The sequence below is a fragment of the Hyperolius riggenbachi genome, chromosome 3 (assembly GCF_040937935.1).
Source record: "Hyperolius riggenbachi isolate aHypRig1 chromosome 3, aHypRig1.pri, whole genome shotgun sequence".
NCBI lineage: Eukaryota > Metazoa > Chordata > Amphibia > Anura > Hyperoliidae > Hyperolius > Hyperolius riggenbachi.
In genome coordinates this window covers 329,037,315-329,062,026 of record NC_090648.1, presented here as the reverse complement: position 1 = coordinate 329,062,026, position 24,712 = coordinate 329,037,315, and the positions used below count along the sequence as shown (strand labels likewise).

The 24,712-nt window shown below is 40.8% G+C and overlaps 1 protein-coding gene across 2 annotated transcripts in view; it reads right to left on the bottom strand.

Moving 5' to 3' along the window:
• Nucleotides 1–24,712, bottom strand: part of SLC6A15 (solute carrier family 6 member 15) — an 86,187-nt gene that overhangs the window by 47,656 nt on the left and 13,819 nt on the right. Inside the window, exons 1-3 of one of the 2 annotated variants that reach the window (XM_068276850.1) lie at nt 17,354–17,411; nt 14,993–15,461; nt 3,794–3,951 (exon numbers count right to left, since the gene is read on the bottom strand). In XM_068276850.1, the coding sequence (XP_068132951.1) occupies nt 3,794–3,951; nt 14,993–15,281 (447 nt within the window). In that variant the 5' untranslated portion in view covers nt 15,282–15,461; nt 17,354–17,411. Of the gene's footprint in view, nt 1–3,793; nt 3,952–14,992; nt 15,462–17,353; nt 17,412–24,712 lie in introns of those variants that run through there. The other variant, XM_068276849.1, reaches the window with a different exon arrangement.

Below are 24,712 nucleotides of genomic sequence, written 5' to 3'. Positions count from 1 at the left end.
GTAGGAGCTAGCCTATGAACAGTGACAGTCAGTGAATGTCCTAGTACAGTTACAGTATATAACTATTCAGAAGGAAATAGAGTGTGTGTACAGTACACAGACAGTGAGTGCACACACACACACACGCAGGAGCTAGTAGCCTATGAACAGTGACAGTGAGTGTCCTAGTACAGTTACAGTATATAACTATTCAGAAGGAAATAGAGTGTGTGTACACATAGAGTATGTGTACAGTACACACACACGCAGGAGCTAGTAGCCTATGAACAGTGACAATGAGTGTCCTAGTACAGTTACAGTATATAACTATTCAGAAGGAAATAGAGTGTGTGTACACAGACAGTGAGTGCAAGCACACGCAGGAGCTAGCCTATGAACAGTGACAGTCAGTGAGTGTCCTAGTACAGTTACAGTATATAACTATTCAGAAGGAAATAGAGTGTGTGTACACAGACAGTGAGTGCAAGCACACGCAGGAGCTAGCCTATGAACAGTGACAGTCAGTGAGTGTCCTAGTACAGTTACAGTATATAACTACAATACAAAATACAATCACTAAGTAGTAAAGGACAGCAGAAATACTGTCTAATACTATCTAATACTGTCTAATACTGTCTAAATACTAATGAGAAATAAACTAACAGAGGACAGGAGGACAGCTGCCCACACAGGCAAGGCCCTGAGGCCTAAAGCTGTAAGCCTGCAGCAGCTGTCTGAGTCTCTCTCTATGTAACACAAAAGCTACTAACTAAAATACAATGTCTATCTAACTAACAACAATATAGGTGTGTATAGGAGGTGTATGTGAGCAAAAACGCTAGGTAAATGACCACAATAGAGCTCTTGCTAAGCCAAAGCACAAAGGAGCAACTCTCTCTCTATGCAAGTCTCAGGCAAGGACGGAGAAACGGAACATGGCGGCCGCTATTTATAGGGTAGGGGCTGGCCAGGGTCCCCCTCTGTGATTGGCTGCCGTCAGAGGGCCTGGGAGCCCTCTGATTGGCTCTAAGGACATCAATCTGGGCTATGACGCTATTCAAGCTCGGTATTCGAGCTCGAATAGCGCCGTTTGCTCGAATAGCTCGAATAGTGAATGGGCTATTCGCGTTTACTCGAATAGCCCATTCGAATAGCTGCAGCTATTCTGAGCTCGAATACCGAGCTCGAATAGCTGGAAAAGAGCTCGAATATTCGAGCTACTCGAATATTCGAGCTCTGCTGAGCACCACTGCATATGACTATGGTAGGGATTAGATTGTGAGCTCCTTCGAGGGACAGTTAGTGACAATACTATATATACTCTGTACAGCACTGCAGAAGATGTCGGCGCTATATAAATACTAAATAATAATAATAATAATGCCATCACCTCATTCCTCCCACCAATTCAGTGGGAAGCCAATTAACTTAGTCATATGTAAAAAGTTTAGGAACCCCTCTTAAAAAGATAGCCCACTGAAGTCAGTTTGCTACACACATATTCTAGGATTGCTCCGAGTGGCAAGTTCTTTGGAACCAAATTAAACATACTTATATATAAAAATAAAAAAAAGAGGAACATAAAGTGAGATGAATATGAAAGCTGCCATGTTCATTCTTTAATAAATAATGCGAGTTGATTGAGTTGAAGTAACTGGCCCAGAATAAGCATGTAAATCAGATGCTCTGCTCTGACTCTGGTCTGACTCCATTGGCAGCTTGAATGTTCCAGGTATGTGACTCAAAAACAACTAAAGTCAAAAGCTCAGCTTTAGAGCCAGGCAACTAGCATTGTTTTTTGCAGAATCAAGATGTATTCCTCTCACTTCAGGTTCCCTTAAAATCAAACAATGAAGTTAGAAATAACAGCAATCCAGGCTTTAATTTTTTTGCTACACAAAAATATTTGAAAATATTTTTTCAGATTATATTATTAGCTACTTCAATGGATAATACTCTACTACTGGAAAAACATGCTTTAAGTCTTTTATTGAGTTCTTATCAGAGTGGGTGCTATACTGTTAATGAGCAGGATATTACACAAAATTTATGATACAGAAAACATTATAGTTCTGCTTTAACTTTATGGACCATACTGAGGGCTTATGGTTCCTTATCAAACCTATTACTACTGATTGCTTATAGTTGACTGACTACAACAAATCAATAAGCTATGTAACGCTATCTCCTGTACTCTGTGGAAATATACACAGTATACCTGGCTACATAGGGGAGACTCAGGAGGCTTATGCTGCATACACACTTGAGATAAAAGTCTCTGGAAAAGGCAAGATCACAGACCAATTTTACCCCATTCCATGTAGTATGAGAGCCATACTCTACACAGTCTATTCTATGGAGCTGCACTCCCCATCAGATAAAATCTTTGCAAGATGCTGCACACCAAGATGCCCTTACACATTCAAAAGATTATTATCTGCAAAAGATCTCTTCTTGCAATAGATCCATTCCTGCAAAATGCATTCATAGTCTATGAGATCTGCAGATCCTCATACACACCTTGTTTAACAGACTTCATCTGCATATCTGGCAATCATCTGCAGATCTGAAAATCCATCCTGGTGGATCTGATCTGCAGATGATCTGCAGATGATTGCCTGCTAAACAAGGTGTGTATGATGATCTGCAGATCTCATAGACTATGAATGCATTTTGAAGGAATGGATCTATTGCAGGAAGAGATCTTTTGCAGATACTGATCTGTTGCATGTGTACAGCATCTTTGTGTGCAGCATCTTGCAAATATTTTATCTGATGGGGAGTGCAGCTCCATAGAATAGACTGTGAAGGTATGGCTCTCATACTACATGGAATGGGGTATAATTGGTCTGTGATCTTGCCTTTTCCAGAGACTTTTATCTCAAGAGTGTATGCAGCATTAGTTACCGGAGTCTTTGCAAAACCATTGACCATGTGTGATGATTGAGTAAAACTCCAAGCATGGTTTGTTCATTGGGGGCTTCACTGGAGATTATATTTTCTAAAGGGGTAAAATGTGGCTGAAATGCCAGACCAAGACTGTAATAGGTACTGCTGCCACAGCATGTCCTTCGACAAGCTTGTAAACATCATCCTAGATACTTAACCACTTGAGGACCACAGGCTTACACCCCCCCCCCCCCCCCCCAGGATATTTTTTACAATTCAGCACACTACAGCTTTAACAGTCCGCTGCACAGCCATACAATCTAGCACACAAATGAATCTTGCCTCCTTTTCTTGCCAACAAGAGAGCTTTCTGTTGGTGGCATCTGATTGCTGCTGCAGTTTTTATTTTTTTAATTAATTTTATTGATTTTTTTTTAATAAAAATGCTTTTTTAATTATCTCCATATGCATCAGCCTATGAGAGGAATTGTGTTGTGAGCCACTCCAGGGGACAGCCAAGTGCAATATAGCGCAGCGCTGTACAAAAGTAAATAGACTTTCTTTTCATTCCCTACAGCCTGCCAGCTCCGATCGTGGCTGGCAGGCTGTTTATGGAGCAAAGCTCCATAACTCGGCAGGAATGCGTGCACGATCCCTGCTATCTCTGCCTACAGGACCTGACACCAATCGGCATTAGGCATTAGGCAGTCCTGTAGCTGCCACTCTCCCACCGCCAATGAGCATTAGGCAGTCAAGAGGGGGTTGAGTGACTGCATAAGGGGATACTGCATCATACAGTGCATTATAATAGATTGTTGTTGTTTATTAAGTATTTAAGCTGTCATGTGTGTCATGAAGTTTAGTGAAGATCGCTACACAAGTATGCCTTCATTACAAACCAATTGGCAAAAATATAGGTACTTACAATACAACTTGCAAATCCAATTCCACCCATTTTAGGGCTAATGTAATTCCAAACACCAATACTTCCTCTTCGTATCCTCTGTCCTACTGAAAGTTCCAGGAAGAACAGTGGAATTCCAATAAGAAGGAGGAGGATTAAATATGGCACCAGGTATGCACCTAGAACAAGGTCAATAAGTTAAACTTAACTTCATAACTTTATATGCCATTAGTAATGTTACAAGAGAAAGAATGTTAAATGATCAACAAATTGTGTATAGAATGGAGCTATTGCCACTGAGTAGAATACATTATTGATATGCATATGAGCAGCACGGTGGCATAGTGGTTAGCGCTCTTGCCTTGCCTAGCTGGGTCCCCGGTTCAAATCCCAGCCAGGTCAACATCTGCAAGGAGTTTATATGTTCTCCCCGTGTATGCGTGGGTTTCCTACAGGTACTCCGGTTTCCTCCCACATCCCAAAAACATACAGATACGTTAATTGGCTTCCCCCTAAATTGGCCCTAGACTTCAATACATGCACTACACAATACATACATAGACATAGGACTATGGTAGCGATTAGATTGTGAGCCCCTCAGAGGGACAGTTACGTGACAAGACAATATACTCTGCAAAGCGCTATGGAAGATGTCGGTGCTATATAAATACTAAATAATAATAATAATATGCATGTAGTATGTTTTCTTTAACTCAACATACAGAAAAAAAATCAGACTTAACCACTTGAGGACCACAGTGGGAAACCCCCCTAAAGACCAGGCAAATTTTTGTGAAAATGGCCACTGCAGCTTTAAGGCCAAGCTGCAGGGCCATACAGCACAGCACACAAGCGAGCTCTCTGTTGGTGGGGTCAGATCGACCCCCGGATGTTTGTTTGTTTATTTTTAAATAAATGTTTGTTTTTTTTAATACATTTTGCTACTTTTATTTTTATATATTACCCCCTCCCTCCCCCCGCCAGCCAATCCATGTGATCAGCTGTCATAGGCTTTAGCCTGGACACAGGAGGGGACAGCCGTGTCACACGGCTGTCATAAGTACAGAGCTGCTGCTGATTGCAGTGCTGTACTATGTAATTAGACAGCGGTTTCGCCGTCTAACAGTCTCCCGAGCGGCAGTTGCCGCTCGGAGACTGAAGGCAGGGTGGAGCTCCCCCCCCCCCCCCCCCCGGGCAGGAGATGCGTGCGCAGCCTGCGCGCGATCTCCTGCAGTAGCCGGCCCCAGGACCTGATGCCAATAGGCGGTCCTGGGGCTGCCGACACAGTCACGCCCATTGGCGTGAGGCGGTCCTAGAGAAGTTAAAGGTCTAGTTTATAAGGATAAATGAGAAGCAGTGTGCTTGGCTAGACTCCCCTTCAACAATGTTTGTACTCTTGACAGACAAGTAAGGCAACTCTTCTGTGGCAGTTTAGTCAGAGAATTGCCTGTCACATGCTGCATGCAGCATTTGGAACCTGCCATCAACTGCCATGGTTGATGAATGCCCTACAACTATCAATAAAAACTTTTCATTTCATTAGCCTAATTGTAAAGAGAAAGGTTTGGTGGTAGGTCATCTGCTGTTAGTCTCTAAACTGCTTAGCAACTGAAAAGCTTAAAACTCAGCACACTGTCCCCTTTAAGATAAAATGGCAGTCCCCAATCAGTATGCTTGTTTATTACACAGTTTTAGTGTTAGGAATACAAACTCACCTGGTTCCTTGTGGGTGGACGCTCATCCTGTGCATACTTGTTATGCTCTTTGTCACCTTGATAGACAGAGAGTAAGCAGGAGTGCTGCTGCCACACAGTGACAACTCTAGTAGGTAATGCAGCAAATTTATCCCGGTCCTTACTTGGCTAATTATTCCCCAAGGTGAGCCTGTTTTGCATGTGGCTGCAGTCGGCGTGCAGCCAATTCTTTCTGGGCCAATTATTGCTCTGGTTATCCTGATTTGCATGTATTGTCAGATTGGTTGCTGCACACATAAATATCCACTCTTGATAGCGCACCACAGTGATGATAGAGGTTAGTCTTTAGTATTAACCACTTGATGACCACAGTGGTAAACCCCCCTAAAGACCAGGCTAGTTATTGCTAAAATGGCCACTGCAGCTTTAAGGCCAAGCTGCAGGGCCGCACAACTCAGCACACGAGTGATTTCCCCCACCCCCTTTTCCCCCCACCAACAGAGCTCTCTGTTGGTGGGGTCTGATCGCTCCACAGTTGTTTATTTTTTTTTTATAAATATTTATTTATTTTTTTAATAAATTTAGCTTTTTTTAAATTTGTTTTCCCCTGCTCCCTCCCTCCCTCCTCCCACCAGCCAATCAGGGTGATCAGCTGTCATAGGCTTCAGCCTATGACAGCCGATTATTGCCCAGCCTATGGAGGGGACAGCCGTGCCACACGGCTGTCCCCAGTACAGCGCTGCTGCCGATCCATTCTTTAGATCTGATGTTTTTGTAGCTACACTTTTTATGAGTGTGAAGATTATGATGTCAACACTTGTTTTATAACCCTTGGAATATGGACCACCTAAGGCTGTTAGGGTCACCAGAGTTAAGCAAGGCAACAAGTATGAACATTGGGAGGCCGCATCTGAATTTTGCTGGCGGTCCCCTTGATTTATGGTTACGCCCCTGGTGGTAGGAATTTGGGTATAGGATCTGAAAGGAAACCGGTGACTGCCTGGGAACCTGACATTCACATCTATTAACAACAAAGTTGTAAGTCCCCTTACTAAAATGCTATGGCAAAAGTTTGCTTCTTTTGCAACAATTAAAGAATCACTATCGTGAAAAATTGTAACATTTAAAATACCGGTACATGTGCAATGCACGTACGTTTGTCCCCAAGTAAAATGCACTATAAATTACTTTTTTCCTGTGTAGCTATCACTTACAGAAAGTAAAAACATTATGACAGGTTTTTAACAAGTCCATCTCCCCATGGGGCATTCTTGGGAATTCCTTTATTTTTACAAGCACTTCCTGGATGGCAGAGGCATAGTCTATCTACTAGTATAGTGTTCAAACCAGTAGAGAGGCTGGGACTCTGGGAGTTATTCTGTTGACAATCAACATTGTGAATCTCCCTCCCCCCCCCCCCCCAGATTTTTACTACCTAGTGACAGGAACATAGGAAAAAGGTAATCTATAGTGCAATTCTTCTGAGACAAATGTACATTTATATTCTATTTTTTATTTTATTTATGTATTAGTTCTTTAACCCTTTCAGGACCAGCACCCTCTGCCCCCTTAAGGACCAGAGGGTGCTGGTCCAGCAAACCGCCGCTTCCCGACGAATCGCCGCTTCCTGACGAATCGCCGCAAGTTACCGTCGCTCCCGCCAGACACGCCGCTCTGTCCCCGCCGCAGGCTGCTCTCTCTGCCGTCGCTATGATGGCAGAGCGCTGTGCGCCGGTCAGGAGCCGCTTTTATTGGCTCCTGACCCTGTCATTCCATGTAAGCCAATGGGAACGGCTTACATGAATGACAGGGCCAGGAGCCAATGAAAATGGGCGACGGGGACGGGCGGGGGCGCGCGGTCAATGGGACGTAGAGCTTACGTCCGGTCAGAACCGCAGCGCCCCCTGCCCAACGTAGATTCGTACTCGCTCGGTCTGCAGGTAGTTAAGCAACATAACCAAGCTTTGTATTCACTAATTGTACCTTTGTACTAGTCTCCTACACTAAAGTCACTCTACAAACACTGACTTCCTATATGTGGGAGCTCCTCTTGTTTATTCATTCATCATTTTACACAGTTGTGTAGAATAAATAAATAAGTGGAGCACATTGAAAACGTACATACATAATAAGTACAAAACATGACACAGGAAGAAAAAAGGACTGTTCCCAGGCAAGCTTATATTCTGAGAACATAGGTTACAACAGACAGAAAAACTGGGACTGTAGTTTCTCAATTATAAAAGGTTAAAATAGAACAAAAGCTTTGGTGGACTGCCTGAAAGTAGGGGCAATTCTAATAGGATGGGGGAAGGATGATACAGAGAGTGAGATAAGCTCTTAAGAAGTTTTGGAGCCACATACAGAAAGGGGTCAAAAAAAGGATGTCTTTGGGAGGTCAGTTGAGAAGCAGAAATAACATGCTAGATTTTGCCATAAGGTTAGAAATATAGACAGGAGTCAGAAGCAGTCGTCTGCTATAGCGGCTACACATTGAAAATGCAGAGATTAAGGGTTAGGCTGCAGAAATTAAGTGTTAGGCACCAACAGGGGTGGGGTTAAGGGTTAGGCACCACCAGGGGTGGCGTTAAGGGTTAGGCACCAACAAGGGAGGTTAAGGGTTAGGCACCACCAGGGGAGGGTTCTGTGTGAGAGTAGAGAGAGGTTAGGTCATAGTAAAATATCTGTAAATATTACCAACATTTTACTATATCAATGTAGTAGAATATCGGTAACACTACTCTATTACTGCTATCCTGCTCCCTTTTTGAACTTGTGTTTTTTTCAAATGTATTTCCAAAACGTGCTCAAAATATATTATAAAAACTATTTTGAAAGCCTTCTAGTCTTCTATCGGAGCAGAAGACTAAGGCCACATACAGACATCAGACCATAGTCTTTGGAAAATGAAAGATCACAGACCAATCTTACCACCCTTCCTGTAGTATAAGAGCCATACTCTACACAGTCTTTTCTATGGAGCTGAACTCCACATCAGGAAAAAATCTTTGCAAGATGCTGCACACACAGATTCTGTACAGACACAAAAGACCAGTATCTGCAAAAGATCTGTCCCTGCCAAAAATCCATTCCTGCAAATTGCAATGATAGTCTATGAGATCTGCAGATCATCATACACACATGATTTAACTGACATTCATCTGCAGATCTGCAGATCTGAAAATCCATCCTGGTGGATCTGATCTGCAGATGAATGTCAGTTAAATCATGTGTGTATGATGATCTGCAGATCTCATAGACTATCATTGCAATTTGCAGGAATGGATTTTTGGCAGGAACAGATCTTTTGCAGATACTGATCTTTTGTGTCTGTACAGAATCTGTGTGTGCAGCATCTTGCAAAGATTTTTTCCTGATGTGGAGTTCAGCTCCATAGAAAAGACTGTGTAGAGTATGGCTCTTATACTACAGGAAGGGTGGTAAGATTGGTCTGTGATCTTTCATTTTCCAAAGACTATGGTCTGATGTCTGTATGTGGCCTAAGTCACAAAAAGTGTGGACTTTTTTACTTTCATTAGAATTAGCCAAAACTTGATAAAGCTAACAGTTGCCTGCCTCAACAGAAAATTAAAGACTTTAATCAAACTACTGTTAAAGAACAAATAGTATGATTTATACAACTTTTCTCACGAGTCATCTCTTTTTCCTTATTTTTATAAACCTATAAGGGCTCTTATGCAATTTTCATTTCTACTGGGTTTTTTTTTCTCAGAAGACATTTTAATACCGTATTAGTATGATACTTTTAAGACCTCAAAATTAATTTTCTTTTTGCCTACTTTTTCAGTGTTTTTTTCTGTTGTTAAGGCCTGAAAAGCTAATTTATAGAAAAAATGGAAATGTATATTTTGGGAAAAAACTCAGGAGAAAAAATCAACTGAATAAGGACCCAGGAGAGATAACTCATGAGACAAAGAGGGAAGTTCATGATATCAGATAGATAAGAGGGACTATGCACAAAGGTTTGGTAAAGTTGCCAAGCACTCCAGTTACTTACGCTGACATTGCATTGGTTTCACAATTAGCATCCTGCATTACCTAGGTAATGTGAGCATTATCAGTATAATGTGTGCTACACAAATAGCTTAATGCATGTTACCCTACCAATGTTTGCATTACCAAGTTAACAGTGGTTATGCTAATTGAGCAATGTGCACTACCTTGTCAGCATAAGCAATGGTTAAATTGTCATGCGTTCTCTCTTAGCATGGCAACTTCACAGAACTTTTGTACATATGCCCCAAAGGAAGATAAGTTATGACAGAACACTGATAAGGAGAGATAGTTCATGAAATAAAACCAATGAGGGGGAGATAATTCATGAGATTAGAAAGAAAAGGGGAGATGGTTAAAGGGATACTGTAGGGGGGTCGGGGGAAAATGAGCTGAACTTACCTGGGCCTTCTAATGGTCCTCCGCAGACATCCTGTGTTGGCGCAGCCACTCCCCAATGCTCCGGCCCCGCCTCCGGTTCACTTCTGGAGTTTCTGACTTTAAAGTCAGAAAACACCTGCGCCTGCGTTGCCGTGTCCTCGCTCCCGCTGATGTCACCAGGAGTGTACTGCGCAGACACAGACCATATTGGGCCTGCGCTGTGCGCTCTTGATGACATCAGCGGGATCGAGGACACGGCAACGCAGGCGCAGTGGTTTTCTGACTTTAAAGTCAGAAATTCCAGAAGTTAACCAGAGGCGGGGCCGGAGCATCGGTGAGCGGCTGTGCGGGCACAGGATGTCTGCGGGGGACCGTTAGAAGCCCCAGGTAAGTTCAGCTCATTTTCCCCTGACCCCCCTACAGTATCCCTTTAATGACAAGACAAATGGAGGAAATAATTTATGAGATATGTTTTGTGAATTTAGGATTTTAAATTACAGATTGTAACGGTTGGGTGAAGCAACTCAGATGTCTGATTTTATGGTGATCTGCAGAATAACCAATAATACAGACGCTATACCTGATTATGTGGTGATCTGCAGAATCACCAATAATTCTAGTATAGCTAAAGTGTGCTAAGAGTGTAGTGCATGGTGCAACCGTAACTTTATTAGTTTTGCAAGACCTTACCAGAGGTAAGGTACTATAATACACAGACTGTAACCTAGTAGTTTGGTGAGACCTCACCAGAGGGGCTGGTGAGGTACTATCAGTACACAGACAGTGAAACAGAGAACAAGCCCCAGCAACTGGTGATGCTGAGGGAATCTCCCGAGGAGCGTGTGATTCAGACTATACTGCAACCTAGTGATCACCTGAGGAGCAGGTGATCAAGACTATACTGCAGTCTAGTGGACACCTGAGGAGCAGGTGTTACAAACAATACTGCAACTACTGATCACCCGAGGAGCAGGTGATTAAGACTATACTGCAGTCTAGTAAACACCTGAGGAGCAGGTGTTACAAACAATACTGCAACTACTGATCACCTGAGGAGCAGGTGATTCGCTACTAAGAATCCCTCACCAGAGGCTAACCCACTGGTGGGGACAGAGTGGTCAGACAGGCAAGGTTCGGCAACAGGGAGGTAAGTAACAGTACAGAATCGTGAGGCAAAGGGATAATGGGTAACAGGCAGAGGTTCAGCAACTGATCAGATAGGCAGAAGTACAGAAACGTTAGACAGGAAGCAAGGTCAGAGTTATAGCCAGAATCATACACAGGTAATCAATAACAATATAACAATTCCTAGTCTAGGTGTGAAGTCCTTGGTTTCAACACCTGGGATTTAGTCTAAGGTCTGAGCGCTAACACGTAAGTATTCACGACAGCAGACGAGGGCCGAATGACAAGTGAAGGCTTATGAGGAAGAGAGAGACTCTCAGCCACTCCCACCTCGGATTTCCGCCAATCCGATCGGCGAGAGTCATCCCTGACGTCAGCCGACCGGCAGGTCAGCTGACGCGCCTTCTGCAAGCATAAAGGTCCTGTCTCCGCGCGCGCCCACGCGAGACAGACCTCCTGTGAGTCAGAGAACTGACCATTCCCGGCGTGCCAGACGCCGAGGGAACGGAGAATGCTTGTGAGCCAGGGAAGGAAGCGGCTGCAGACATCCCCTGCGTTACGGCAGCCGCTGAGCTACTAGTTGTTACACACATATACTATTATCAATTAAGCTAGCATAGCTGCATCTGTACAAAATAGAAGTTTAATTTCAATATGCTTTTCGAAAGCAGGGATACTTAGTTATGTTTACTGCAATAATGATCCTTTATATGGTCGGGCCTACTTTATCCTTCCCAAAGCCCTTTTCTGCTTCCAGTTGACTAAAATCTTAAACACACTTGTACTAGACTCTAGGCTACTGACATGTTCTGTTTCTTTTTGGGGTGGACAACGACTGACGGAGTGGTGCAGGAGGTGTATCACAGACTGGGCAGGTTTAGTGGGGAAAAAAAAAAGAGTTCCCCACAGTCTACATATACATAGACTATAGTCTATAAATAATTCAACCACTTGGCCTTTATCATATGAATAATATTATATCAATTATTTGTCCTCAATAAAGAGAATATTATTCATATGATAGACAAGTGGTTGAATTATTTATAGACTACAGTCAATTTATATGTATCCTGTGGGGAACTCTTTTTTTACTTTTGGTTGTGTAATACTTTAATGCTGGATACACACGGTGCGTTCGCGCACTCGATTCCCCGCTCGATTCCCGGCCGCTCGATTATTTCCGACATGTCCGTTTCCAGTTTCGATGGATCGTTAGGTTGATTTGGCATACTTTGCATGAGAATCGACCTAACAATCAACGAAATGCGCTCGGAAATGCTCGGAAATAATCTAGCGGCTGGGAATCGAGCAGGGCATCGAGTGTGGGAACGCACCGTGTGTACCCAGCATTAGACCCTTTCCCACTGGGGTGTCCTAGACATTGAATAGTGGACCTCCCTTATTTTGCTCATCTTTGTTTGTGTTTTAATAGGTTTAGCGGGGAGAACAATGCTCTTGGACAGCTTTCAGCAAAGTAGATTTTGCCAGGTGGATAACTTGCCAGTGTGTTGAGTTAAATCGGGGGCCACTGTTCACATGCCAAATGTTTTGGCAGAGTCAGTCGTTATCACCCTCCTTGGCTGAGTTGAATCTAGCATATGTAGGCTTCCGTGGTAGATTGCCAACTCTTATCTCTATGGCCACAATCACTAGTGTATCTAGAGATTCCTAATGTTGAAACCAAATAGAGTGCCATGGATATGCTGGCCACCCTGTAACACAAGAGAGTCCCCCGTCCCCGGCACTGCTCAGGTACATTTATTAAAAAAAAGTGGGACATGACAATATTATACTGCGGGATAATGCACTTGTTTTACATTATGGCAGTGGGAAATTCAAGTATACCTTTAGCTTTACTCTGCTCATATAAATTTTACTGGGATTTACGCAAACTATGTAGGCTATTTGCATAATGTGACATTTGCACTGTGAATAAAACAAATGTTATGTAAACTACGTAACATGGCTTAAGTAATTTGCAGAACACCTGGTGGCATTTTAGGGGAACTGCCTGCTCACATAAAATGTACTAAAAATGTTCACATTAAACTCTTTTTATCACTTTTATTTACCAGTTATTAAAAAATAAAATACATGCAGAGAGCTTTTTCTCAGCGATATGTCAGAACTATTTCTGTAATGGTGTGTCACATTGTCCCTTTCACAATATCCCAGTTTTGCGTAGGAGGTAAGGTGGTTCTTGCATGGCGGTGTCTAGCTTTTGTAAACAGTTAAGTCTAATTCATAATTCAGCCAGCATTCACCTGATAATTACATAAAATGAAGTAGAACTTTTTAATATTACATAAATAAAAACTGAGCAATAGTAAGACCTAAATAGCTGTATGTAGCATAATTGAATTCTTCCTTTCTGCAAGTCTGGCTACTTTGGAACATAAGCAGAAATAAATACATAGCATATTGCCATTCCCAGAACGTACAGGAAAAGGAAAGGGCATATGGGTATCTACTACTTATGAAAAAGGTGTACATTGACCTGTGTTGTACTGATGACATATACTTGTTTTGTTCAGTAGTCACATATGCAGAATAACTGAAACTAGGTTTATATAGTGGATTTATCAGCTCTCTACATAAGCAGTGTCTTCACTCCATGTTTCTAGCTATGGCACAACAGGAACCAATGGTCCACAACAGTCTAGATAATCTTAGCTGGCAATATAAGTAGAACAGTGCCCTCTACAGGCTAGATGTAAGGACACCACACTACTATTTCTCCCAAAAGCTCTATACATTTTGAAGGAAAAAAAGAAATATAAAATACACGATTTCTTAGTTTTCACCCATTAAAGCTCCAAAATTAAATATGGTGCCACATGTTGTGTATATGTTTTGTATTGTATGCTACAGTATTGTATTGTGAGTTTTTAGTTCATAAAAATGTCACAAATATGTCATGTTATAAATGTTATGTCATTACATTTATTAACTTCGTTAATGATTTTGCCCCCTTTAAAAATCTCTGTAAACTAAAATACTGCTTTTAAAAAGACAATCGTGGGATGAGGGCAAATCATGTATGAGTACTTCTTACTGGATTGTATTAAATACTAAATGATACTGTTCAGTGCCATAGACATCTACTAAACAAATGCGGTATATGAGGATTTTTTTTTATTATTATTTTTTTTTACTTTTAAACCTGGAATTCAATGGCAGCAAATTCACTGCTGTCGTTCATAAGTAGTGAAAGAGTAATTGTCATCTCTTTTATTCTTCTCCCCCTTATTGAGTGTTCATTTATTTTGATTGGTTAAAAATGGTTTTGCAGTACAATGTGATTACTATTTAAAGGCAATTTACATTAATTTATTTATTTTGATGCATTTATTTATTAGGTTGAGTATGCAAAATAGTTTAAAGGGACTCCGAGCAGTGCAGTAACTATGGAAAGATGCATACCATTTTAAAGCTCTCTTTCTCCTCTTTCCAATTATATATAAACCGCCACCCTACGCCTTTTTCACGATCGAAATCGTGGCCGACATCTTGGATTCCTTATTCAGCATTGTATTACACAGGACGACACTTTCCCCTGTGTCGGCAGCTCCATTCAACACAATGCAATGAAATACAAGGAACCCAGGGGGATATAATTACAAACATCATGCTGGTAGGTGTGAGGATATAATTAATTAGTTGTGGGTATGCTTAAAGGCATACCCACAGGCACTGCTCGGAGTCCCTTTAAGTATTTCTCCGCCTAAATCATATTAAATATCAAAACTTAAAAATGTGATAGGTTTGACTCTGGGCCAGGACACCATCTACATGGAGTTTGCATGTTCTCCTCACATACAAATGGGTTTGACACACTCTCCTGCATCAAATATATTAGCAAGTGGTGCATGTGGAGCTTTAATAACAATATGATGCCACACAATATATGCCACACAAATATATGCCACACAAATATGCTAATATACTGTGCATTATCTTTACCAGTTCCTACCATGCAGTAATAAAAATCTACCACAGCTCTTACCTCCTCCATTTTTCTGGCATAGGTATGGGAATCTCCACACATTTCCTAAGCCAACCGAAAAGCCCACTTGTGCAAGAATATACTGGAGTTTGCTGTTCCATGCTGGTCGTTCGTCTTCTGTGTCAGAGCCCTCCTCGAGATCTCTGTCTTTATCTAGCTCATCTTGGACCATTAACTCACTCTTCTTGAAACTTTCATCACATGAATCCTCATTGGACAGCAAATCTTTAACTGATTCCACAACATCATCGTCCAGCTCTCTCTTAGCTATTTTACTGTTCTTAGGCATCTGAAGTAATGATAACGTTTTCTATGCTTGTTCAATATATTTAGATGTGCAGTCCTCAAGGATCACTTTCTATCACCAAAGTCAATTATGGTAAAGAAGTCTAGTGAAAATGTTCATAACTACTTTCAGCTCTGAAGTGTTGCTCACAATAATACTCAAAGTTCCATAGTGACTAGAAACCTAAAAGGTAAAAAAGTAAAACATATATTATTAGTCTGCAGCAAGTATAAACTTTTAAAATGTTGAAGAGGTTATTATTGATACAAATAAATACATGCATCTCAGCTCCAACATTATATCATGTTTGAAGTAGTTACTTAATTGGACCAGTTCACCACTAGGAGGTTTTTCCCTTTACAGACCAGAGCATTTTTCTCTTTTCAGCATTCCTTACATGTATTCATTACTTTATCACTACTTATCACAACAAAGTCTACATCTTGTTTTTTTGCCACTAATTAGGCTTTTTATGGGTGCTACATTTTGCTAAGAATTATTTTATTCTAGATGCATTTTAACAGGAATAATGAGAAACAAAAATTAAAAAAATCATTATTTCTCTGTTTTTCCCGGTTATTATAACGTTTAAAGTATGCCCCTAATACAATGTATGGGGACAATATTTTATTTGGAAATAAAGGTGTATTTTTTCAGTTTTGCACCTGTCACTAATTACAAGCCCTTATTTGCAAAAATAACAGTAATATACACATCATGGCATTCATATTAAGAAAGTTGAGTCCCCGAGGCTTTTAAAATGCAATTTTTTTTATTATTTTTTTTTTTGGGGGGGGGGGGTAGCTATGGGAGAGTGGATGAATTAAGGGGTTCATTTTAATGGGGAATTCATGTATTTTCTTTATTATAATGTATGTAGGGTGTAATTTTACAATTTGGCCACTAGATGCCCCCCACCCCAGTTTATTTCTGTGTAGTGCAAACAGTACACAGGAAATAATGTGTGTATACTTTCACTTTTGCTTTATCAATGACCATGGCATCTCATTGATGCCGATGGTCACTTATCACAGCTACTTTAAACGGTGACTGGGAGCTGTGTTCCCATTCACTAATCAGTGGTCTAATACTCTGCCATGGAGTAAAGTCCCAGGCACACAAAACTATGTATGCCACACATTAGAATGCAAAGATGCATATCTATGCCCCTGTGTGGGAACAGCCACAAAAAGTCCAACGGGTTGTAGATATAGGTGGCATAAGTGGTTAAAGCTAGCATTTTTCAACTTAAACCAATACATGGTATAACCTTAACAAACCATACCATACCAAAAAATGTTAACATTTGAAATACATGTAAACACATACTCATTAGATGTACTTTTCTCCCAGAGTGAAATGCACTATAAATGACTTTTCCCTTTGTCACTGTCACTTACAGTAAGCATTCCTTGGAAAGGATCTACACAAAGATGCTGGGCAGAATCCATACTTATTTGAACACTATTTTGTCGCTTGGACTGAGCAGCAGTTGTTCAGTAAATGCTTTTGAAAAAGCTGAGAATCCCCATGAGGAAATGGATTAGTCCAGATTTTTACAACCCAATATATGTAACAGCGACATAGGAAAAAAGAGTAATTATTAGTGCATTTTGCTCTGGGACAAATGTATATCTTATATGTATTTTCATTTTTCGCAATGGTGGCCCTTTAACTTCATGCTTTACTAAATGGCAGCTTTGGTATAGTTCAACAATAGGAAACAAATATGCTGTCAGTCCTAGAGGACAACTGAACTGAAGAGGGATATGGAGGCTGCCATATTTATTTCCTTTTAAACAATGCCCATTGCCTGGCTGTCCTGTTAATCCTCTGCCTCTTATACTTTTAGCCATAGACTCAGAACAAGCATGCAGATCAAAAGTTTGATGTAAGTTTGACTGTTTTTTTCTCTTATTTGTTATAGGTGTGTGATACAGATACTACTGAAAGATCATCAGGATGTCAGGCAACTGGTATTGTTTAAAATAAAAATATAGCAACCTCCATATCCCTCACAGGTCAGTAGTCCTTTAAAATAAATCTGTAGTGGTTTTTTTCAATCAGCTACTTACCTATGCAGAGTGAAGGCGCTGGGTCCTATAGAGCTTCCGGCACAGGAGGCTTCAGAAGCTCTTGTGTCTCTGAGTGCTCCTGAAGATGAGTGGCTCTGTACTGCGCAGGGGCGAGTGTGTGCGATAGCTCGCTCACGCATGTGCAGTAAGGAGCGGACCGTCTTCGGAAACACTCTAAGACACAAGTGCTTCCATGGGCTCCCGGAGGCTGACGAAGCTGTGCTTGACCAGTTGGTTGAAGAAAGCTAACTGGGGTGACAGCGCTGGAACACGGGGGGCTGTGAGAGGAAAGGAAAAGCTTTTAAGGACCCAAAGCCTTCCCTCTCCATAGGTAAGTATCTGATTTAAGAAAACAAAACACTACATATTTACTTTAAAGCCCAAGTTCAGGCACAGTTTTTACCTGTAGTAAATATGAGGGGATTCCATTAGTAGCACATTTGAACCAAGGGATTGCATCGGGGTGAAGTAAAGTAAAACCAGTAGAGATGACAAGTTCATTCTTTAAAAAATATTTTCATAGAAAATGTATGGAAAGGGTTGATAGAATCACGTGACTGATTAGTAAGTCTGTAATTGTCATCATCTCAGTTTTGCTTTCTGTTTAGCGCTCTAAAGAAAACAGATGAGAGGCATGACCACGTGATTGTGACCAGTCATTCAGAGACTTACAAATCGGTCAGCTGATCAAATTACATGTTTTTCTATGAGTTCTCCTCATTAAGTAGTTATGTAAAATAAGGGAATCATCTCTACCAATGCATATAATTTCCATTCATTCTAGGGGTTTTCTGTAAACCCCTGATATATTCAGGCATACTTATCTGTGATACACATCCTGCTATTAAGGATGCTAGTGGTAGGACCATGATACTTGTCCGTGATGCACATCCTGCTATTAAAGATGCTAGTGGTAGGAGCATGGTTTATAAGTGCCGCATGGTTAAAATGTGACCAATGCATGTGCTTTTTATGATGATTGGAGATAAGGGTCCCTATGCAATTAACTTTTCTTCTGAGTTTTTTCCTAGGAGACATATTTTAAAAATACATTTTCAGCACCTAACAATTTAAAAATAACTAAAATCCGGTAGAAAAATAATATCAAACTACAAGTATTTTATTGATAAAGGGCCTGATCCATTTTTTCTCCTAAGTTTTCTCCCACTTGATATTTTTACATCTCATAAATAAAATGTTGTTTAAGACACACCCACCAGCAAGCAATAAAATACTCCGAATAATATTGACAGTACTTTTTCACTTTTTGATACTTTTTCAATTGCAGAGTGCCAAACATATGAACATTAAAAATCATCTCCTAGGAGAAAACGTTGTAGAAAAAGTGAATTGGATTGGGCCAAAAGTGTGAAAACATCTCCTGTGAGTATACTTAGAAGAAAAGTTAATTACCTAGTGCCTTAGGCTTGTTAAAGCCATCGGGGGGCCTCCTGGAATGTCTGTGTTTGGTTGGTTGAGTCTGGTGCCTAATTGGGGTGAGGACCTCAGTCGGTTTTATAAGCATGTCCAGAAATTAACAATGTTTGTATAAATTACATACAAGCATTAAGGTACTTATTATATTCTTTCTATTACACAGTATTTAGTGTTGGTGTGTGATTTTGGCATATCAAATTTAGAACACCCAAATACTCCTGACTGCTACTGTTCAGCACCGAACAAGTGGTCTGAGTCAGAAGGCGTTTACTGCCTTGCGTGTCACGTTGCGTTTATCTGGACTCTGATGCTGCCTCCTTCCAAGAAGTATCAGAGTCACGTGAAATGCAATGTTAAAATGCAAGGCAGTGAACTCCTCCTGACACTGCCCGCTTGTTTGGTGCTTGCAGCAATCACAAGTATTTGGGTGTTCTGTATTCGCTATGCCAAATTCGAACACCAACACTAATTATATCTATAGGTAAAAAAATGTTGTTCTTCGTGTGAAGGTAACTCCATTACAAAATTTATCGTGTATAGAGGAAGGAGCCATCTATCTTATCATAAACAAGGGCCACCTTGGTAATGGTATTGCATCCAATAAGATGGTATAATTCCACAAGAAAAGTGTGAACATTGTGACAAAAGTTTCATTGTTCATTTGTTTGAAGGAAAGTCAAAGGACGCAGTGGTCTGAAGCAGGGGGTATGCTTCTAAATTAAAAGTGAGAGTTTAGCTTCAGCATTTTTTTTCATTAATTACTCAAACATAATGTAGAGAATACTTATTAACTATTTGGTGCATTCCAAGTTTGGGATTAAAACAAGTGCGATATTAGTTTGGAAGGATTAATTTACTGTAACCCTTCCTTACAAACTGTATAATGCCTTCATTCATTGTACACCTCTCTTACTCTAGAACATCTAAAGCAGCAGAATATGTTGAATTCTTACTCAGCATGAAGAAAGCAGCATAATATTACACTAAGTTAGAATCACAGTTTTAGCTCAGTTTTGCTTATAAGGGGTATTCAAGCCTCCCAGATATTCTAAAGATACTTTTATTGACGCTACATACATTGTCAAACCACTGTGAAATGACGTAGTGAGAATGGAAACCATCTGATTCATGCAAATTATCTGCATGTATTATGCGCTGAAACGCAGGCAGCATGCAATACTATGTGCTGCAGTGAGTTTTTTTTTTATTCCCAACATTTTGAAATGTACTGCTCAGCAACTCACTGCTGAAGGGCAGGTTTCCATTACAAAGTGATGCAAATGCGGTTATGTAGCCGCATCGCATCACTTCCGCCGCCAGCCGCATCACTTTTGCATCTCCCGATGCGGAAGTGAATTGAGGAGATGGGATGCGGCTGCGGCTCCGCTCCGCACCGCACCGCGCAACATGCACGCAGTGGAAACTCTTCCACTGGTGTGCATGTGTTTCAGCACAACCGTGGTGTGATATGGCTCCTAGTGGAAACGGGCCCGAACTGTAAATGTTAAAATGAAAGTCTATGGACTTTCATGTTACCATGTTTATCGCACACTATGTGCAGTGCGTCAGAACTCACTGCAACGCACATCATGTGAATGAGCCTATAGGCATGTATTGCTGTTAATGTCCTCACTGAAAAGATTCCCCTCACTGAAAAGATTCCCCTAAACAGGATCATCTAGATAAGAAGTTGGAGGGGGAAGCAGACAATTTGGGCAGATATGGGCACTGGACAATCTGGACACCACTATTGACTAGAGTTGGACTGAACAGTTCGCCAGCAGACAGTTCCTGGCGAACTTGGGCTGTCGGCTGTTTGCATTTAACGCGATTTTTTTTTTGTAAAAAATTGGCGTTCACATGTTTTACATTAAAGTCACTGGCCGTTGACTTTAGCGGTTAATAGCAAAGCCCCCACACGTGCTAGAAACATCAAATTTGGAAGATATGTTAAGGAGAACAGTGGGGTTCATGGTAGCATTTGGCAATCCCCTTTAAAAAGGAGACCCCCAGATGCCCATCCCTTTCCCAGGAGAAATGAGTATAGGGGTACAAAGTACCCCTTACCCATTTCCACAAATGGTTAAATGAAATAAAAACATGATGACGAGAAAAGCATTTTATTATTCTTAATTAACCAGAAATACTTACCTGTACCTTTAAAAAAAAAGGTTCACACGCCAATATCCTCTGATTAAGTTGGCTGAAGATCTCTGCTAGCTGCCATCACACACGACACTTCCCGCCGCAGCTCTCAGCTATACTTAGTATAGCTGAAAGCCCTGTCCTGTGCGGAAGCACCACCACGGGCTCTTGCTGTCCTCCTGGCCCCCCACACCTATCACCCCCACCCATGCTGGCACCATGGTGTTTCTAGCATGTACTGGGGCTTTACTAATAACCGTTACAGTCGGTGGCCATTCGCCTGCCATTTAAATCTATGGAGCCCTCCACAAACAGCCAGTTTGCAACTTTGCAAACATTAGTGGTATATTCGCATTTGCAAATGGAAAACTTGATGTTGGCTACATCACATCACTGCTATTGACTATAAGGTTAATTTGCTGCAGCCAGGTGCCAATGCAAAAATGTGGGCACACTGAAAAATTAAACCGCTACAGCATACCAGTTGTAGTGGCTACAACAATAATTAGTAGGTACAGCACACTAGGGCCTCCATTCATAAAGCATTACCGCATGCGTTATCGCCCCTAGCGGTAAATTACCGCATGGTATGTTTTTGTTAGTGTATTCATAAAATTTAACGCATGTTTACCGGTAATAGTGCGGTATTAGTGCGGTAATGGTGCGGTAATGTAAATATTGTTTGTGTCAGTAAAGTGAATAAAGTGTATCCATGGAAAAAAAAAGGGGGAGTAAGGAAACGATAAATAACAGCTTGTTATCGCCAGCAAAGACCTGGCGAGTTTGCTCTACACAGTAGCATTTTAGATGACAAATGGAGCCCTTTCAGCTTAATGTTATGGAATTTTTAAGGATACAGAGGAGGAAGGGTTAGAAATCGTACAGAATTATATAATTTATAACAATAATTATATATATATATATATATATATATAACATTTATATAAAATATAATAATTTATAAAAAATATAATTTATAAAAAATAAGTCACATGTCTAAAACTGCCCACTTCTACCCAGCATGCACCTTGTCATTAGGAAGTCAGCGGCAAACTACCGCACTCAGCAAATTTTACCAACAGCTTTTCGCACCACACCGCACACTTACCGACTGCTATCGCACTCGGAATTTTTTTAATGAATTCACTGCAAAAACCCTCATTTACCGCTAGCGGTAATTTCCCGCCCGTCTCTGAACTACCGCACTCATTTTTATGAATTGAGGCCTTGATATTGGAAAACAATAAATAGTAGCTACACCACACTTAGGAAAGTGGCTGTAGCATAAAGTTTAAGTGGAAAAATGAGTGGCTGTAGCAAAGTGATTAGAGTGTCTACCGCAATAATTAGAGGCTGCCGCTTATTTAATATTGGTAGAGCAAAGCAGCTGTACCAGAAAGTGTAATTTAGGGAAATTAGCAGCTACAACAAATTCTGTAGAGGAACCTGTGCACTATGAGAATGGTGTCTACAGTACATGTGTTATCTGGGGAGGGGTGGTTGGTGTTAGGCATAGGAAGGGGTAGATTAGTGTTAGGAGTAAGTAGTGGAGATGTAAGTGTGAGAGGAAGGTTAGGTAAAGTGATATTGTTAAAATTACTGGTGTTTTACTATTGGTATTATCCAGCGCCCAGTAGTAGAGCAACGGTAATATTGCTGACATTCTACTAGTGGCTTCACCTGGTGCCCAAATTTTTCAAACACCCTTTTTTGCTGTACGCGTTGGAGGGACCCAACACAAAGCAGGAGTTTTTTTCTGCTTATTTTCCACTTCTGCCCTAACTGGGTGACTTGATAAAGGTTCACCAAGGCTGAAACGTTGCACCTTTGTAATTGTGATGCTACAATAAATTAGCAATTTGTCTTAAAGAGGAACTCCAGTGAAAATAATGTAATGAAAAAATGGCAACATTTTTACTGCTAGCAGATGTCAGTGGAAGTAGCTGCTGCTTGCTTTTTTAGCAGTTGGAGACAGCTGTTATTTCCCACAGTGACATCACACTGTGGGAGGGGTTTCACCACAATATCCGCTATACAGAGCCCCCTGATGATCCATTTGAGAAAAGGTATAGCTTTCTCATGGGAAAGGGGGTATCAGCTACTGATTGGGATAAAGTTCATTTTTTGGTTATGGTTTCTCTTTAAATCCAGGTAGAGACGCAGTCATTCTTTTTGTTTGCAGCCGCATGTACACTTCCAACCTGACAGACTGTATTAGTAGTATGGCAGAGGGACTAGGGGATTTTGTGCTCAGAAACAAGGTAAGCAGTTAAAAATAGTTTTTGGCATACATCCTAGCAATGTGTAGAGGTGAACAGAAAGGGATGTATTTTCCAGCAAAAGTGAGTTTTCACTTTTTCATATTTTTCTAATACTAAACATTTTCCATGCTGAACAGGAATAGACACCTAAAAGAGCACATTACACCATTATCTGCACTCATAACTGTTGTGCAGCTTTTTAACCCAATCAAAAGTTTAACTTCTATTAAAGCTTCCCGAGGAGAGAGAGAGCACAGACTGCTTCTAGAAGGGAGCCTATGACTCTTTGTCAGTGTTTCATCAATACTTATCTGCTTAACAGTCTGTGTAAGAATTATAGCAGAGAAGTCCAGATGGAGAGCGGGGTATAAATGGCCTCTGTGAGCTGAAATAATGAATTATGGGACAGCTCAGTCAGAAGAGTGAAAAAAATCCTGAAAGTCAGATAATATAGATGCACTGAAAGACGTACCGGGGGTTCCAGGACCACACAAGTCTATTAGTCTGAGCAGGGTATTGGAAACCCAAACCAGAAAATGTGCGCTCTCTGCTATGATCTATTAAAGCTGTATAGCAATATAAAATGTAATTTTTATTTATTTTATGTAATTTATTTTATTTTCTATTTAAAACCATGGGGAAAGGCCCACTGGTTCACATCACATAAAACATACCGTAAGTCCATATGCAATTAACTTTTTCTCCTGTGTTTTCTCCTAGGTGATATTTTCAAACTTGTCAATTTAATGCTTTTTAAATCACCAGCAAGCAAGACAGCACTTACAATAGTTCTGATAGCACTTTTCAACTACTTTTTGGTACTTTTGCAGTTGCAGATTGCTGAAGAAGTTATTCTAAAGATGAAAAATTATCTCCTAGGAGAAAACTTAGGAAAAAAAGTGAATCGCATATAATATCTGTGCCTGCTTATACAAGTTTAAAAGCCATTTTTTCTTTGAATTTTTTAAAATTGATTTTCTCAAAAACTACAAGTCCAATTTGGAAAAAAAATTTTCAGGCTTGTTCCCATGGAAACACTGAATCCATGCCGTTCGTATTGGCGGGTCGTTCGTAAGTCGGTTGTACGTAAGTCGGGGACTACCTGTAACTGGGTTTAAGGGGAGCTTTGAAGGATATCCATGGCTACAATTACTAGGTAATTACCAATGGTGTTGATCCAGGGATTTTATATGATTGCCATCTGGAGTCAGGAAGGAATTTTTTCCCCTTTTAGGGCTTCTTAGTCCAAACCTTGTAAGTTTTTTTTTTTTTTGCCTTTCTCTGGATCAACTGAGATGTGTAAGGGTTCAAGCTGGTGTTGTACCCTAATTTCTGGCTCAACTTGATGAACTTATTAACCCAAATAACTATGTAGCTTTGTAACTACAGTTAACCCTTTTGACTGGTAAGACTTTATTAGCACCAACAAGCACAGGCGTTGTCATGGGTGCGGATCACTCCTGTTCTGTTACAAGAAATCAGGGTCAGCCGGTGCTTGCCTCTTCTGAGTCGCCCT